The following is an 18,324-nucleotide window of genomic DNA, read 5'->3' as shown; positions in this document are numbered from 1 at the left end:
AGCCCTGCCACATCCGACGAGCGTCGGAGCCGGTGTAGTACGATTCGATCTTAGTCCTGACGCTTTGTCTGTTTGATGGTTCGTCTGAGGGTATAGCGGGATTTCTTATATGCTTCCGGGTTAGAGTCCCGCTCCTTGAAAGCGGCAGCTCTACCCTTTAGCTCAGTGCGGATGTTGCCTGTAATCCATAGCTTCTGTACAGTCACTGTGGGGACGACGTCATCGATGCACTTATTGATTTTAAAACAGTTACAGAGTGTAATGGTTGTGATATGAGTTTTTTTGGGAAAAAATAAACGGAATACAACTATAAGCGTAGGCAAATTCCTAGAGGAAAATCTGGTTCAGTCTGCTTTCCAACAGACACTGGGAGACGAATTTACCTTTCAGCAGGACAATAACCTAAAACACATGGCCAAATCCACACTGGAGTTGCTTACCAAGAAAACATTAAAATGTTCCTGAGTGGCCTAGTTACAGTTTTGACTTAAATCGGCTTGAAAATCTATGGCAAGACTTGAAAATGGCTGTTTAGCAATGATCAACAATCAACTTGACATACCTTGAAGAATGGGCAAATATTGTTCAATCCAGGTGTGCAAAGCTCTTAGAAACCTACCCAAAAAGACAGCTGTAATCGCCGCCAAAGGTGCTTCTAAAAGTATTCACTCGGGTGTGAATGCTTATATAAATGAGTGATTTCTGTATTTCATTTTCAATACATTTCCAAAAAAGTCACTTTCTCATTATGGGGTATTGTGTGTAGATGGGTGAGGGGAAAATATTTTTCATCAATTTGGAATTTAGGCTGTAACACAACAAAATGAGGAATAAGTCAAGGGGTATGAATACTTTCTGAAGGCACTGTAAGTCATACCTTTGTCATTCCATTTGACTTCAATGCAACATCATTATTTGGACTGGAGCCTATTTGGACTGGAGCCACAGTCATGCTACTGTATGAGTTCCAGTCCCTGGTACAGAGATGCCTTTGAACTGAAGAGCTTGGCAGTTTAAAGGCAGGTGTCACCCTTTTCCCTCCCACCAACCAGCAGGATATCGACCTAGTTTTTCCTCTCTTCAATGCACAAGCAGCCCCAAGCCCCAGCGTTTTATCATGCTTCCCAGGCTCAAATGTGTGGAGATGTTACTGCTCTATGGCTCAGGGTGCTTCCCTGAATTGACAATGAGTACATACTTAGTTTGTACTGTATATATGTTGGTGAGACCCTAGAAGTTGGCTCTGATGTTTTTGGGGACTGTACAGGTATTAAGGTTGGAAGATCTATAGTAATCTGTTTGATATTTTTGTTATTTGGAGCCATTCATTTATGAACAGAAAATTGAAAAGCTCCATCGTGAGATAAACACCCTAAAGAGATCTTCCAACATCCACAGACCTTGATTCTACTTTTTCTATTAATTTTCAGCGCCCCCCCCTCACTGTGCTGACATGAACAGAGTGACGTATGTCCTGGGGACTTCATTTCTGACTAACATCAGGGCCCTGCAACTGAGCATGTTTTAATGTCTTGGCAACTGCCATTATCAAGCTAGATGTCTTCGGTAGAGGTCTGCGCGGGACTGATTTAGTCATTAGCTCCCGCACGCACCTGTAGGTTTTCATACCGCACCTTCCTACACCCACTGGCTGCTACCAAAATAGCTGGTCCCGAACCCAACCGCAGTCCCGTAATGTTATTTTAGGCGTATGTGACTCAGCTCACTTGTCCCAGCAATTATGCGCCTTATAAGCAATATCAAAGTGAGCAAAGATAACCTAAGAAATAGGTTAAATTACAAGAGATTCTTACGTGGCCCATTATATTAGGCTATCTGTATTACTGAGCTAAATCAGCCAATAGGCTAGATGTAGTTTGAAGAGAGCAGTGTTGGAAAGACTTGCACTTTCTCTTGAGCTACGTTTTATAGCCTACCTTTTAGGAGTGTGACGATTTTCAGACGAAGACAAATATGGGTGATCAATATTTATTTATACGCAATGTAGGCTAATATAGCCTAATCATATTTAGGAAGTACATTTCCTTAGAAAGATTCCCTGTGCTTCTCCGCCCATGCATAGGCTATAGCTTACACTATTTAATTGAGACCACACGCACACCTGATCTCACAAGTATGGCTACTGAACTTGAAGCAGCAAGACCTCCCGAGTGGCGCAGTGGTTCGAATCCAGGCTCTGTCGTAGCCGGCCACGACCGGGAGACACATGGGGCGGCGCACAATTGGCCCAGCGTCATCCAGGGTAGGGGAGGGAATGGCCGGCAGGGATGTAGCTCAGTTGGTAGAGCATGGCGTTTGCAATGCCAGGGTTGTGGCTTCGATTCCCACGGGGGGGACAGTATGAAAAAAATAAAATAATGTATGCACTAACTGTAAGTCGCTCTGGATAAGAGCGTCTGCTAAATGACTAAAATGTAAGAATGATGAAAGTGGGCACTTTCTCTTGAGCTATGTCTTGTATATAGGATATAGCCTACCTTTTATGAGGATGATTTGCAGGCAGAGACAAATACAGTGCCTTCAGAAAGTATTCATACCCATTGTCCGTAGTTTATGCCTGCCCATATCATAATCCCACCGCCACCATGGGGCACTCTGTTCATAATGTTGACATCAGCAATCTGCTCGCCAACACGACGCCATACACGCTGTCTGCCATCTGCGGTACAGTTGAAATCAGGATTCATCTGTGAAGAGCACACTTGTCCCGCGTGCCACTGGCCATCGCAGGTGAGCATTTGCCCACTGAAGACAGGTCAAGACCCTGGTGAGGACGACAAGCTTGCAAATGAGCTTCCCTGAGACGGTTTCTGACAGTTTGTTCAGAAATTCTTTGGTTGTGCAAACCCACAGTTTCATCAGCTGTCCGGTTGGCTGGTCTTGGACGATCCCGCAGGTGAAGAAGCCAGAAGTGGAGGTCCTGGACTGGCGTGGTTACTCGAGGTCTGCTGTTGTGAGGCCAGTTGGACATACTGCCAAATTCTCTAAAACAACGTTGGAGGCGGCTTATGGTAGAGAACTGAACATTAATTATCTGGCAACAGCTCTGGTGGACATTCCTGCAGTCAGCATGCCAATTGCACGCTCCCTCAAAACTTGAGACATCTGTGCCATTGTGTTGTGTGACAAAACTGCACATTTTAGAGTGCCTGTTTATTGTCCCCAGCACAAGGTGCACCTATGTAGTGATCATGCTGTTTAATCAGCTTCTTGATATAACACACCTGTCAGATGGATGGATTATCTTGGCAAAGGAGAAATGCTCACTAACAGGGATGTAAACAAATTTGTGCACAACATTTTAGAGAAATAAGCTTTTTGTGCATATTTTATTTCAGCTCATGCAACATGGGACCAACACTTTTCATGTTGCGTTTATATTTTTGCTCAGTTACTTTCTGTAATTTACTTGTATTTTCTTCATTGATTTGTAATGGGACGTCTCATCTGGAAGGATTGGAGAAAGCTATTCTGTGGCATTTAAAAGTAGGTTAGGAACTGTCCCCTAAATGAGCCAGAAATGAACATTAGACATCCATAATAATTAGAGCATTAGATCCAAAGGTCAATGAGATGTAGGAGAGCAAACCACTCACCCCGTGGTCCCCAGTCACTGGCTACCTACCTATCTGTCTTCCCCTTCCATTATAATAACCATTATTAGCTACACTGGATGTTACAATTTCTATGTGTAAATCCAGGTTTTATTACACCCACATAGCAGTCAATGCAAACTGAAATCCATGAACATTCAAATGGCATGTGCCTATCTAAAGTATATATTTATACATTGATATATGAGACAGTGTCTCATGAGAATGTGCAATGTTCTACATGGTAATGACAATAAATAAGTTGTAAGCTTACCACATGGTTTTGATGGTTTGAATTGTTGTCACACCCTGGCTCTGGGACTCTATATGTTGAGCCAGGGTGTGTTCATTCTATGTGTTAGATTTCTATGTTGGTAGTTCTAGTTGTGTTTACTTCTATGTTGGCTAGAGTGACTCCCAATCAGAGGCAACGAGTGTCAGCTGTCGTTGGTTGTCTCTGATTGGGAGCCATATTTAAACTGTCTGTTTTCCCTTTGTGTTTGTGGGTTCTTGTTCCGTGTTGGTCATTGTTACCGTGGACTTCACGAGTCGTTTCTTGTTTTGTTTATTGTTGTCTATTATCACTAAAGATAATAAAGTTTAAACATGTTCGTTTATCACGCTGCGCCTTGGTCTATTCCCTACGACGATCGTGACAGAAGAACCCACCATAAAAGGACCAAGCAGCGTGTCCAGGGGCAGATCTTGGACTGGACATGGGAGGAAGCGCCGGGAAAGGAGATGGAGAGGTTGGCGATGGCCCAGGTGGGCAAATCGTGGTCCTGGGAGGACATGCTCGGGGGCAAGGGACCTTGGGCTAGGATTAAGGCCCTGGCGAGAGAGGAGCAGCGGCGTCAGCAGTGTCATCGTCGGACGGACGAGAGGCAACCCCAAAACATTTTTAGGGGGGGGCACACGGCATGGGCGGCTGGGCAGCAGGAGGCTGCCACAGGGCGATTTGGAGAGGAGGCCACCGGGTTAGGGGGGCCAGAAGGCAGGTTGGCGGAGCCTGGATGGAGAGCGGAACCAACTTCCCGTACTCAGGCATGGCAGCATGGGACGGGGCAGGTTCTGCGGTATGCGGAGCGGCGTACTGTGCCACGAGTGGTCCGGCATAGTCCTGTACGTCCTGTGCGAGCACCCCGCACGTGTCGTGCGAAGGGGGGTATGCAGCCAGGACGGAGTGTGCCGGCTCAACGCTCGTGGTCTCCAATGCCTCTCCGCGGTCCCGGATATCCTGCTCCAGTGTCACGTGCTGTTATGCCAGTACGGGTACACAGCCCTGTACGTCCTGTGCGGATGCCTCACACAGAGTGTGTGAGGGTAGGCATTCAGCCGGGACGGGTTGTGGCCGCTCTTCACTCCAGGTCTCCTATCCGTCTCCACAGCCCGGTTCGGCCTGTCCCTGCTCCACGCACCAAGCCTACGGTGTGCGTCGCCAGCCCAGCCCGGCCTGTCCCTGCTCCACGCACCAAGCCTACGGTGTGCGTCGCCAGCCCGGTCCGGCCTGTCCCTGCTCCACGCACCAAGCCTACGGTGTGCGTCGCCAGCCCAGCCCGGCATGTCCCTGCTCCACGCACCAAGCCTACGGGGTGCGTCGCCAGCCCGGCCTGTCCCTGCTCCACGCACCAAGCCTACGGTGTGCGTCGCCAGCCCAGCCCGGCCTGTCCCTGCTCCACGCACCAAGCCTACGGGGTGCGTCGCCAGCCCAGCCCGGCCTGTCCCTGCTCCACGCACCAAGCCTACGGTGTGCGTCGTCAGCCTGGTAAGGCCCGTTCCTCCTCCACGCACCAAGCCAGGGGTGCGAGTCGTCAGCCTGGTAAGGCCCGTTCCTCCTCCACGCACCAAGCCAGGGGTGCGCGTCGTCAGCCTGGTAAGGCCCGTTCCTCCTCCACGCACCAAGCCAGGGGTGCGCGTCGTCAGCCTGGTAAGGCCCGTTCCTCCTCCACGCACCAAGCCAGGGGTGCGCGTCGTCACTCCAGCACAACCCGTGCCTGGGTCACCGGTGCCTGGTAAGGTACTGGTCAACTGCTCCACTACGGAGCTGAAGCTAACCGCTCCTGCTAAGTCCAGTTCAGCTCCAGCCAGCGGGGCCAGACTGGACCAGGGGCGCTATGGGGGGTTTATTGGAGGGTGGTGGGCAAGGCCGGAGCCAGAACCGCCGCCGAGGAGGTATGCCCACCCAGCCCTCCACTGTTTTGTTCAAGTTGAGGCGCGGTCGCAGTCCGCGCCTTTAGGGGGGGGTACTGTCACACCCTGGCTCTGGGACTCTATATGTTGAGCCAGGGTGTGTTCATTCTATGTGTTAGATTTCTATGTTGGTAGTTCTAGTTGTGTTTACTTCTATGTTGGCTAGAGTGACTCCCAATCAGAGGCAACGAGTGTCAGCTGTCGTTGGTTGTCTCTGATTGGTAGCCATATTTAAACTGTCTGTTTTCCCTTTGTGTTTGTGGGTTCTTGTTCCGTGTTGGTCATTGTTACCGTGGACTTCACGAGTCGTTTCTTGTTTTGTTTATTGTTGTCTATTATCACTAAAGATAATAAAGTTTAAACATGTTCGTTCATCACGCTGCGCCTTGGTCTATTCCCTACGACGATCGTGACAATTGTGATGGTTTAGATGAGGTCCTGCTTTGATTACACCTAATGAAAAAATTTGTCAACATTTTTCTAACAAAAGTGCTGTAGCTATATTCTTACTAAATGTATAATTGAATTAATTAATTAAATTATATTTGAAAGTACTATGTTTTTGTTTCCACTTTCCTTAGTACCTGCAAAGATCACAAACATATCGACGGACATCACAGTGAACGAGGGCAGCAACATTACTCTAATGTGTCTTGCCATTGGACGACCAGAACCCAACATCATATGGAAGCATCGCTCGACAAAAGGTAAGACAGGATCTCAAACAATCTTAACTCTGCAAACCTTCGAGGTGGGTCGTTCTTGAATTGCGGTGGCATTTGGACATGTCATTTTTAATAAAATGAACTGAATTTAAATGTATTTGTGTATATCTTCCTATTCTAAATCAACTAATATGGCAGCTTAATGACTTTCAATACTTTTAAACAGTAGGCTAGGAGTAGTAACAACAACGATGGTTACACCAATTACACATTTTAAGTAATTGAGGATTTTCTTAAATGAAGGCCACAGATGCTCAAATCTAAGGTAATTAACCTTTTTATAAATTAACCCTGGGCCAGTGTGTATACGGGTCCACACTTTTCAGTGTTAAATAGGAACTGACACAGATTTAGCACCATCAAATGTAATTACATTTTGTGACGAGGTCATAGATATGCAAATATTCATGTTTTCATTATTCATAGAATGTTTGGAAATTAAGTAGTCAGTATTTGTGAAAATTCTATAGTAATGGATGGACAAGCGGCCATGCGTTTGGGCAATTAATAGACACTGCGGTAAATAAAAACAAATAAAACTTGTCCGTCTTGTCCATGTCGGACTCTACACAGACCCGGTGCGCCATAACCAATCACAGCTAGAGTAGACCTATTATGCAAATAGGCCATGCCATAGGGCCGATGACATTCACATTGATGTTGCACTAATGGACTGTGTTTACAGGCAGCAGAACAGCACAACTTTGTTTAGATCATTATTTAGAAAGCAGTAGCCAAAGACACCAAAAAAAACGGAATGGTTTTCTGCAAATATATAAATACCACGTCTTACTTTTGGGAACTTTAAATTGATCAACCAAGCAGTACGCTATATCTCCCTCAGTTGCCTATGCACAACAACAACAACAACAACATTAGCCTGAGCCAGATTAGCTCAAATCTAGCAAAGGGGACGGTAGATAAACCCTCTTAAACTTTAAGCATTGCCTTTAAATTGTTTAACTTGAGTCAAACGTTTCGGGTAGCCTTCCACAGGCTTCCCACAATAAGTTGGAATTTTGGCCCATTCCTCCTGACAGAGCTGGCTAAGTCAGGTTTGAAGGCCTCCTTGCTCGCACACACTTTTTCAGTTCTGCCCACAAATGTTCTATAGGATTGAGGTCAGGGCTTTGTGATGGCCACTCCAATACCTTGACTTTGTTGTCCTTAAGCCATTTTGCCACAACTTTGGAAGTATGCTTGGGGTCATTGTCCATTTGGAAGACCCATTTGCGACCAAGCATTAACTTCCTGACTGATGTCTTGAGATGTTGCTTCAATATATCCACATAATTTTCCTTCCTCATGATGCCATCTATTTTGTGAAGTGCACCAGTCCCTCCTGAAGCAAAGCACCCCCACAGCATGATGCTGCCACCCCCGTGCTTCACGGTTGGGATGGTGTTCTTCGGCTTGCAATCGACCCCCTTTTTTCCTCCAAACATAACGATGGTCATAATGGCCAAACAGTTCTATTTTTGTTTCATCAGATCAGAGGACATTTCTCCAAAAAGTACGATCTTTGACCCCATGTGCAGTTGCAAACCGTAGTCTGGCTTTTTTATGGCGGTTTTGGAGCAGTGGCTTCTTCCTTGCTGAGCGGCCTTTCAGGTTATGTCGATATAGGACTCATTTTACTGTGGATATAGATACTTTTATACCTGTTTCCTCCAGCATCTTCACAAGGTCCTTTGCTGTTGTTCTGGGATTGATTTGCACTTTTCGCACCAAAGTACTTTCATCTCTAGGAGACAGAATGTGTCTCCTTCCTGAGCGGTATGACGGCTGCGTGGTCCCACGGTGTTAATACTTGCGTACTATTGTTTGTACAGATGAACGTGGGACCTTCATGCGTTTGGAAATTGCTCCCAAGGATGAACCAGACTTGTGGAGGTCTACAATAATTTTCTGAGGTCTTGGCTGATTTATTTTGCTTTTCCCATGATGTCAAGCAAAGAGGCACTGAGTTTGAAGGTAGGCCTTGAAATACATCCACAGGTACACCTCCAATTGACTCAAATGATGTCAATTAGCCTATCAGAAGCTTCTAAAGCCATGACATCATTTTCTGGAAATTTCCAAGAAATTTGTGGAGTGGTTGAAAAACGAGTTTAATGACTCCAACCTAAGTGTATGTAAACTTCCGTCTTCAACTGTAGTTTGCACCAATGGTGTTATGCGCATATAGTATTTTTTAACCATTACGCCAAGAGGTCGCTTAGTGTTGGGTTAAGGACGTTACAATATTATAAACAATATTATAGACATGGTTGTTGAATTCATTTTCAGTCCTGTGGCCTTCACCAAGTGAGTTCCTAGGCAAATGTTATCATTAAAATTAAACTCTTTATGACATCTCATAAAACCTTATTTTGATGGTCTAGTTTTACCATAAAACAGTGGCTTGAAACTCATTGTTTACAGGCCACATCAGGACTGCAAGTCACATTATGCTGGCTTGCAAAGTGATGTGTAATTCCTATTGGAATCCAGCCAGAGTTAGGATGTCCAACAGTTGGAGTTTTCATTCACCCGCAACCTTCATTCAGATTGAATGTCAAGGTTATAAACATTGATAAAGGAGACTACTAAAACCATTTAAACTGGAACAACCATTTCAGTAATGGGTGCAGTAAATCTAACTAACTGATTGGATTAGTTAAGAAAAATTTATGTTATTATCTTTGTGTAGCATAAGATTAATCAATCAAACAATGTACTTGCAAAAACACAGATAATAAAAATTATCCTAAAAAGATCTACCTGCAGTAGAGCATGCTGGGGAATATGGAAATGATGGGTGTGGTTTTGATGAGAATATTTTACTCTCCACAAAGTAAAACTGACACAATCACACGCTCACACTCAACTTAATACCAACACTGGGGTTATTTTACACCAATGAGTGTTAATTTAACATTTACAGAGTTAATTTGCCACCTGAATCAACACTATAAATGTTACACTGAAAAATCAACACCAGGTAACACTGTGTACTCATGTCTACTGGGACAAGCCAATTTACTTGCCCTAATTGCTTTAAACAATTCATAAACATATAATGCTGCAGTATTAAGGACTTGGATGATGTTTTTATCATTGATAAACAGTTAAATATAAACCAAATCATATATGATGTGTAGCTATTTGTCATTTTAAAGTGTTTTTCATGGTTGCAAAGGCGAGGGACGCAAATGCCACCACAATTCAAGAACGACCCAGGTACCGTCAAAACATAACATAAAATTTGATTGACAAACCCACAACCTCAGCGCCAATCAATGGACAACCTCCAACCAACTATAGGGCAATTCCACTTTAATGGAATTACGCTGAGACTCTGATTTTTCATTAAAAAATGTATGCCAAACAAAAAACATTGGTTGAAAAGTTTAACAAACCAAACAATTATATGCACAATGACTACTTTGAATAATTTACACAGTAAGGAAATGACACACAGTTACTGGAAAAACTGTGCAGATGCAAACTGTATCTGCACACCAACTGGGCACAGACGTCAGTTCAACGTCTTATTTTGATTTACATTTGGTTGAGTTTTTAACTAACACGAAATCAACAAAAAATGTCACCATGTCATTAGATTTAGATAAAAATATTAAATTCCCTTATGTTGATGACTCTTTGCAAATCCAATCAGTTTTCCACGTTGATTCAACGTCATCACATTTAATTTATTTGTTGAAATGACATGGAAACAATGTTGATTCAACCAGTTTTTGCCCAGTGGGCAGTTCTTCCTGTAAAATGTTCAGTGGAAATTGTTAAAAGTTGTCATTGGGCATAGAGTTGTATGGTTTGTTGAACTTGATATTGTTTGGTATCCATTTTAAAGTGAAAAATCTGAGTCTCAGTGTATTTCCATTACCATGAATGGCCCTCCTTTTCCTGTAGTCCATGATCAGCTCCTTTGTCTTGCTCACATTGAGGGAGAGGTTGTTGTCCTGGCACCACACTGCCAGGTCTTTGACCTCCTCCCTATAGGCTGTCTCATCGTTATCGGTGAGCAGGCCTACCACTCTTGTGTCATCAGCAAACTTAATGATGGTGTTGGAGTCGTGCTTGGCCACGCAGTCGTGGGTGAACAGGGAGTACAGGAGGGGACTAAGCACGCACCCCTGAGGGGCCCCAGTGTTGAGGATCAGCGTGGCAGATGTGTTGTTGCCTACCCTTACCACCTGGGGGCGGCCTGTCAGGAAGTCCAGGATCCAGTTGCAGAGGGAGGTGTTTAGTCCCAGGGTCCTTAGCTTAGTGATGAGCTTTGTGGGCACTATGGTGTTGAGTGCTGAGCTGTAGTCAATGAACAGCATTCTCACATAGGTTTTCCTTTTGTCCAGGTGGGAAAGGGCAGTGTGGAGTGCGATTGAGATTGCGTCATCTGTGGATCTGTTGGGGTAGTATGAGAATTGGAGTGGGTCTAGGGTTTCCGGGATGATGGTGTTGATGTGAGCCATGATCAGCCTTTCAAAGCACTTCATGGTTACCGACCTGAGTGCTATGAGGCGGTAGTCATTTAGGCAGGTTACCTACACTTTCTTGGGCACAAGGACTATGGTGGTATGCTTGAAACATGTAGGTATTACAGACTTGTCAGGGAGAGGTTGAAAATGTCAGTGAAGACACTTGCCAGTTGGTCCGCGCATGCTCTGAGTACACGTCCTGGTAATCCATCTGGACCCGCGGCCTTGTGAATGTTGATCTGTTTAAAGGTCTTGCTCACATCGGCTACGGAGAGCGTGATCACACAGTCGTCCAGAACAGCTGGTGCTCTCATGCGTGCTTCAGTGTTGGTTGCCTCGAAGCGAGCATAAAAGGTATTTAGCTCGTCTGGTAGGCTCGCGTCACTGGGCAGCTCACGGCTGGGTTTCCCTTTGTAGTCCTTGATAGTTTACAAATCCTGCCACATCCGACGAGCATCAGAGCCGGTGTAGTAGGATTCAATCTTAGTCCTTTATTGACACTTTGCCTGTTTGATGGTTCGTCGGAGGGCATAGCGGGATTTCTGATAAGCGTCCGGATTAGTGTCCCACTCCTTGAAAGCGGCAGCTCTAGCCTTTAGCTTGGTGCGGATGTTGCCTGTAATCCATGGCTTCTGGTTGGGATATGTACGTACGGTCACTGTGGGGACGACGTCGTCGATGCACTTATTGATGAAGCCGGTGACTGAGGTGGTATACTCCTCAATGCCAGTGGATGAATCCCGGAACATATTCCAGTATGTGCTAGCAAAACAGTCCTGTAGCGTAGCATCCGCATCATCTGACCACTTCCGTCCGTATTGAGGGAGACACTGGTACTTCCTGAGTTAGTTTTTTCTTGTAAGCAGGAATCCAGAGGATATAATTATGGTCAGATTTGCCAAATGGAGGGCGAGGAAGAGCTTTGTATGTGTCTCTGTGTGTGAAGTAAAGGTGGTCTAGAGTTTTTTTTCCTCTGGTTGCACATGTGACATACTGGTAGAAATTTGATTAAACGGATTTAAGTTTGCCTGCATTAAAGTCCCTGGCCACTATGAGCGCCACTTCTGGAAGAGCATTTCCTTGTTTGCTTATGGCCTTATACAGCTCGTTGAGTGCGGTCCTAGTGCCAGCATCGGTTTGTGGTGGTAAATAGACGATTACGAATAATATAGATGAGAACTCTCTCGGTAGGTAGTGTGGTCTATAGTTTATCATGAGGTACTCTACCTCAGGATAGTGATACCTGGAGACTTCTTTAATATTAGACATTGCGCACCAGCTGTTATTGACAAATAGACACACACCCCCGCCCCTCGTCTTACCAGACGTAGCTGTTATGTCCTGCCGATGCACAGAAAACCCAGCCAGCTCTATATTTTCCATGTCGTGGTTCAGCCATGACTCAGTGAAACATAAGATATTACAGTTTTTAATGTCCCGTTGGTAGGATAGTCTTGATTGTAGATCATCCAGTTTATTTTCCAGTGATTGCATGTTGGCTAATAGGACTGATGGTAGTGGCGGTTTACCCACTCGCCGACGAATTCTCACAAGGCACCCCGACCTCCGCCCCCGGTATCTCCATCTTTTCTTCACGGGCCTGGTCTCGGGAAAGCAGTATATCCTTTGCGTCGGACTCATTCAAGAAAAAATCTTTGTCCAGTTCGAGGTGAGTAATCGCTGTTCTGATGTCCAGACGCTCTTTTTGGTCATAATAGACGGTAGCAGCAACATTATGTACAAAATCAATTACAAACAATGCGAAAAAACTAACAAAATAGCACAATTAGTTAGGAGCCCGTAAAACGTCAGCCATCCACTCCGGTGCCATTATAAGTGTGTATGTGTGCTCGTGTGGGCACATGTGCATGTCTTGCGTGCGTGTGTTTGTGTAAGCGTGTTTTGTCTTACATTTATATTTTACATTTACATCATTTAGCAGACGCTCTTATCCAGAGCGACTTACAAATTGGTGCATTCAACGTATGATAGCCAGTGGGACAACCACCTTTTTTTTTATGGGGGGTGGGGGAAGAAGGATTACTTTATACTATTCCAGGTATTCCTTAAAGAGGTAGGGTTTCAAGTGTCTCTGGAAGGTGGTCAGTGACTCCGCTGTCCTGGCGTCGTGGGGGAGCTTGTTCCACCATTGGGGTGCCAGAGCAGCAAATAGCTTTGACTGGGCTGAGCGGGAACTGTGCTTCCGTAGAGGTAGGGGAGCTAGCAGGCCAGAGGTGGATGAACGTAGTGCCCTCTTTTGGGTGTAGGGTCTGATCAGAGCCTGAAGGTAAGGAGGTGCCGTTCCCCTCACAGCTCCGTAGGCAAGCACCATGGTCTTGTAGTAGATGCGAACCTCAACTGGAAGCCAGTGGAGTGTGCGGAGAAGCGGGGTGACATGAGAGAACTTGGGAAGGTTGAACACCAGACGGGCTGCAGCGTTCTGGATAAGTTGAAGGGGTTTAATGGCACAGACAGGGAGCCCAGCCAACAGCGAGTTGCAGTAATCCAGACGGGAGATGACAAGTGCCTGGATTAGGACCTGTGCCGCTTTCTGTGTAAGGTAGGGATTTAACATGCAGTAGCAGAATGAGTCATGTGCTGCTTCTACAGTATATGATCACACGCATTCAGCCTGGAACACACAATATGAATGCAACCAGTCCAGATGTTTTTCCCTCATTATCTACATGTAGTCGGTCGAGCTAATTCTTCTTCACAGTCGAAAGGATCTTCAATATCCCCATTCTGTTAAACAACCACCCTAAAACAAATGCCCAGATTTTCCAATATTCACCTTGAATATCATCATTTTCCAGCTAACTCTTTTCTCAACTGCTCATTACAATCAACAGTTAAAGGGTAAATGGTTTAATGTATGAATAAACCAGATGGTGTCATTCTCCATGATTGGAATTGAGTGTAAATAAAACCATACTCCATATTAATGCAATGCATACATTGCATACATTATGGTGGCAATGTTGATCTACCGACTCTACTCTATTGAATCGGGCAATAACCGATATTCATTTAGTTGTCATTACAGGCACGGTAGACAGACACACAGCGCCAACAAAAGCATCACAAATCACTTCTGTGAAAACCAATAAGCAATGTCTGTAGCTGAGACTGTCTGTTAATGTCAGGGAAATGCGGAGATATGGCGGGTTATCTTAGTTGGCATTTATGTGCGAGCTGTAATGAAAGAAAGAAAGAAAGGAAGAAGATTGGGGATGTTTGGCTGCCTCGGAAAGACATTCTCAGACATGTGTAGGAACTTAAATGTGTTCTGGAGTGACATTTCTCCACTCTTTCCCCAGTTTGTCTCCATCTCTGTCGCTTCTGATAATGGACCACTCCCAAAAAGAAAGCATTTATGTCTGTAAGAATTGCACTAAAGTGACTGCTAAGTGACTGGGCTATATTTTGACGCCACATTTGAAAATAAGTCCAATAAACCAAATTATACATGAGCTAAACATGCATGACTAAATATCAAACAATCAATGAGAGAACCGCCAAGGCATCGAATGGGTATTATTCTATCTAGTGTGAATATTTAGTTTCACATTCAGTGGTGTCAGCCAAGAACATGAGGAAATGTAACTGAAGTAGCTACTGAAGCAGAAAGACACCTCACCTCACAGTGTGGAAGAGTGACAAGTGACAGGACAGGAGAGCAGCCATCACTGGGAACAATATTAGTTAAATTATATTTTCAATACTGCTGTTGACATTTTACAGTCCACATCCCAGTGGTGGAGAGGGGGATCAGTCAGTCCCTTAATACTGTATATGTAGTCGCCCTCAGTCATTCCCTTATATGGATGTGATCAGTTCAAGTTTAATATTGATTCAGTGCACTACAAGCCTGTGTCTCCACTTCTTTTTTATCAGGGACAATCGTGAATTATTCAACGCTGCCCCTTCATCCTTGGCTGCCAGCCTCTAAAAGGATTAGAAGATGTATGCATGAGGAAAACAGTGCATGTAGAGGACAATGCACTGCCGGGCCAAATGGATCAATTTGGGCCATTAAAGGGGGGCACTTGTTATATGGAGGAGGTTACGAGTGTCCATTCATCCAACTGTCAGAAACATCATATTGGACATTCCTCATTTAAAACGATGGTAAACACTAAAGACTTTGCAATTTGCAAATGAGTGCTATATTGTGCGGCCTACACCGTGCCTGGTGCACTGTCACAATCTGATCAACAGCTTGATATTCTTTTTACTCCCTTATCCACTCTGCCATCCAATGTTGTTGTAAGATTGTTACTTTTACACGACACAACAGCATAGACAACACAGAAGTGACAGCGGCCATCAATCAAGTTGTCTAGTTTCCTTCAAAGATCCACTTTTGTTTCCGAATTGCGTTCTAATTTGTTTCTTGGGGGAGACAAAATTGCCAGTTAGGTAAGTTCCTGTTGGAGACTTGAAGGTCTGTGCCCTCTAATTTGGCAGTGTCAGTGGATGATTGACAGCTCTATGGCATTGTAGACTGATGTTGTTGGCTGTTAGCAGCTCTCGTGATGAGTGGCAATCAGACTATTATACAGGGGAAAACGTATGGCATTCCATTTTGCTGTGATACGTCTTTCAATGGGAACAATGTTGCGTTATTACTAATTGCTGTCTGTCAGTGGAGTGATTGTGTAATCACTGGGGAGAAAAGGCAGAATGTTAAAAGTTTGCTTACCCAGTGGGATGGGAAAGCTCTACAAACAGCAATGGATTGTATACAATGCAAAGTGAACATGCAGGGATGAGCATAGGTTTTCTCGTAAGGTTTGGGTTAAGACTTTTGGCCAATGTCCTGTCTACCACTGGCAAAAGGGTTTGACCTGCTGTAGTTATTGGTACTGTCTTGGCCCAATTTGCCTCATGCTTTTACAGAAGATCGTTTTTTTTTAAGGGCATAAAGCAGGGCTGCCCAACCCTCTTCCTGGAGATCTACTGTCCTGTAGGTTCAGTCCAACACTAACCTATGTTACGAAACCAATAACTAGCCTACTGATTGTGCTGCACTCGTTATGTCTTGGAGTCTTAGGCCTACTTAACTGGTCTGTAACCTGATTTAAGATTTGCATCTATGTGAGAAATCAGTGTAAGCACTTAGGTGTTGAATGTACATGTGCCCAGGGAGACAACAACCTTACCTTGGTCCAGGGCCAGCTCTGTCTCTGTTGACCTCTTGGTCGACCAGTCCAAGTGGATTAATATTTGTGACCGACCGGCTCGATTCGGTCTTATATAGCAACATTTTAAATGGTGTTTTTTAACATTGGATAAAAGTAGAAACTCAGGGCTAGAAAGTGGTATATCATACACTACAGTTGAGGAACAATTCTGCTTTCAAAGTTGATAAACTTGTAACCTCACTTTTGAGAAAATGGCCCTTGAATGTTTGATACCTACTGGAGAGCTCTTCTTTGTCTACACCCATTCAGCATCGTTCACACCCTCTTAAGATTTAGCCCCACCCATCTCTTTAAGGATTCACATGAGGCTATTTACTAAACAAACAAAGATTTCAAGACTAAAGGCTGGTTTATATTATGGGTGTGTTCGTAAATTTAATCTGGAGTGCCATAGTGTGCTCTGGGCATTCGTAAACTCATAGCGTTGTCAGATTGGCCGTTCGTAAATTCTGAGTGTTTCGCTTTCGGAGCATACACTGGACGCTCTGGACGAAAAGTAGGGTTGATCCAAGCGTTCTGACCTAACAACAGCAGTCAAGCACCCAAGCTAACTGGCTAACGTTGGCTAGCTTGTTAGCTACTTCCAGACACAAATGAGAGAACAGCTCACTCTGACCATTTTACTCGCCCTAGCAGAGCTGGTTAGGCTGTTTAAAAAATAATAATTGTAAAGTGGTTATCCCACTGGCTATAGGGTGAATGCACCAATTTGTAAGTCGCTCTGGATAAGAGCGTCTGCTAAATGACGTGAATGTAAATGTAAATGTTTTATATTATCCAATGCGTTGGTGCCTGCAACTGTGCTGCTGGCAACTATTGAATTACACTTTTTTGACAACATTTACTGACACTGGCCATATTCATATTCAACGGGTGTTGAGCATTCATAAATTTGTCAGTTATTCTGCGCTCTGGCACACAGATGAGAGTGCTCTGAAATCTGAGTACATTTACATTTACATTTACGTCATTTAGCAGACGCTCTTATCCAGAGCGACTTACAAATTGGTGCATTCACCTTATAGCCAGTGGGATAACCACTTTACAATAAAACATTTTTTTTTTTGGGGGGGGGGGGGGGGGGGTAGAAGGATTACTTTATCCTATCCCAGGTGTTCCTTAAAGAGGTGGGGTTTCAAATGTCTCCGGAAGGTGGTGAGTGACTCCGCTGTCCTGGCGTCGTGAGGGAGCTTGTTCCACCATTGGGGTGCCAGAGCAGCGAACAGTTTTGACTGGGCTGAGCGGGAACTGTGCTTCAGCAGAGGTAGGGGAGCCAGCAGGCCAGAGGTGGATGAACGCAATGCCCTCGTTTGGGTGTAGGGACAGATCAGAGCCTGAAGGTACGGAGGTGCCGTTCCCCTCACAGCTCCGTAGGCAAGCACCATGGTCTTGTAGCAGATGCGAGCTTCAACTGGAAGCCAGTGTAGTGTGCGGAGGAGCGGGGTAACGTGAGAGAACTTGGGAAGGTTGAACACCAGACGGGCTGCGGCATTCTGGATGAGTTGTAGGGGTTTAATGGCACAGGCAGGGAGCCCAGCCAACAGCGAGTTGCAGTAATCCAGACGGGAGATGACAAGTGCCTGGATTAGGACCTGTGCCGCTTCCTGTGTAAGGCAGGGTCGTACTCTCCGAATGTTGTAGAGCATGAACCTACAGGATGAAAACAACTTTCTGATAAAATTAGAAATGTGTAATATCTGACAATGTAGCTAGCTATACTCTCTTACCCGTATACATGGATGGACGCTTCTCCCTCTCTGTCACGGATGCCAAGGTTGCCCTTCGTTTTAAGATATAATCCGGAGCCTTCTGTGTGTTCTCTTTTCGACATATTTGCAATCAATCGCCAGAATTCTCTCCATCTCCTTAGTTATCATACTCTAATTCCACTGATTTCAAAACTCGGTCCTCCAGAAAGTGGAGAGCAACACTTATGCAGTTCTACTACAATTGAAGTTGGAAGTTTACATACACTTAGGTTGGAGTCATTAAAACTTGTTTTTCAACCACTCCACAAATTTCTTGCTAACAAACTAAAGTTTTGGCAAGTCGGTTAGGACATCTACTTTGTGCATGACACAAGTAATCTTTCCAACAATTGTTTACA

General features: G+C 44.8%; 1 protein-coding gene across 1 annotated transcript in view; it reads left to right on the top strand.

The window, feature by feature from the left end:
- Positions 1-18,324, top strand: part of LOC311136545 (opioid-binding protein/cell adhesion molecule-like) — a gene marked incomplete at both ends in the record, with an annotated part of 251,840 nt that overhangs the window by 132,517 nt on the left and 100,999 nt on the right. Inside the window, one exon of the mRNA XM_084170712.1 lies at positions 6,386-6,511. Coding sequence (XP_084026838.1) covers positions 6,386-6,511 — 126 coding nt within the window. The remainder of the gene's footprint in view (positions 1-6,385; positions 6,512-18,324) is intronic.

The sequence above is a fragment of the Coregonus lavaretus genome (genome assembly GCF_964263955.1).
Source record: "Coregonus lavaretus genome assembly, chromosome: 10".
Classification (NCBI taxonomy): domain Eukaryota; kingdom Metazoa; phylum Chordata; class Actinopteri; order Salmoniformes; family Salmonidae; genus Coregonus; species Coregonus lavaretus.
Note: the sequence above shows the minus strand (reverse complement) of the source record. Positions and strands in the feature narration are given on the sequence as shown.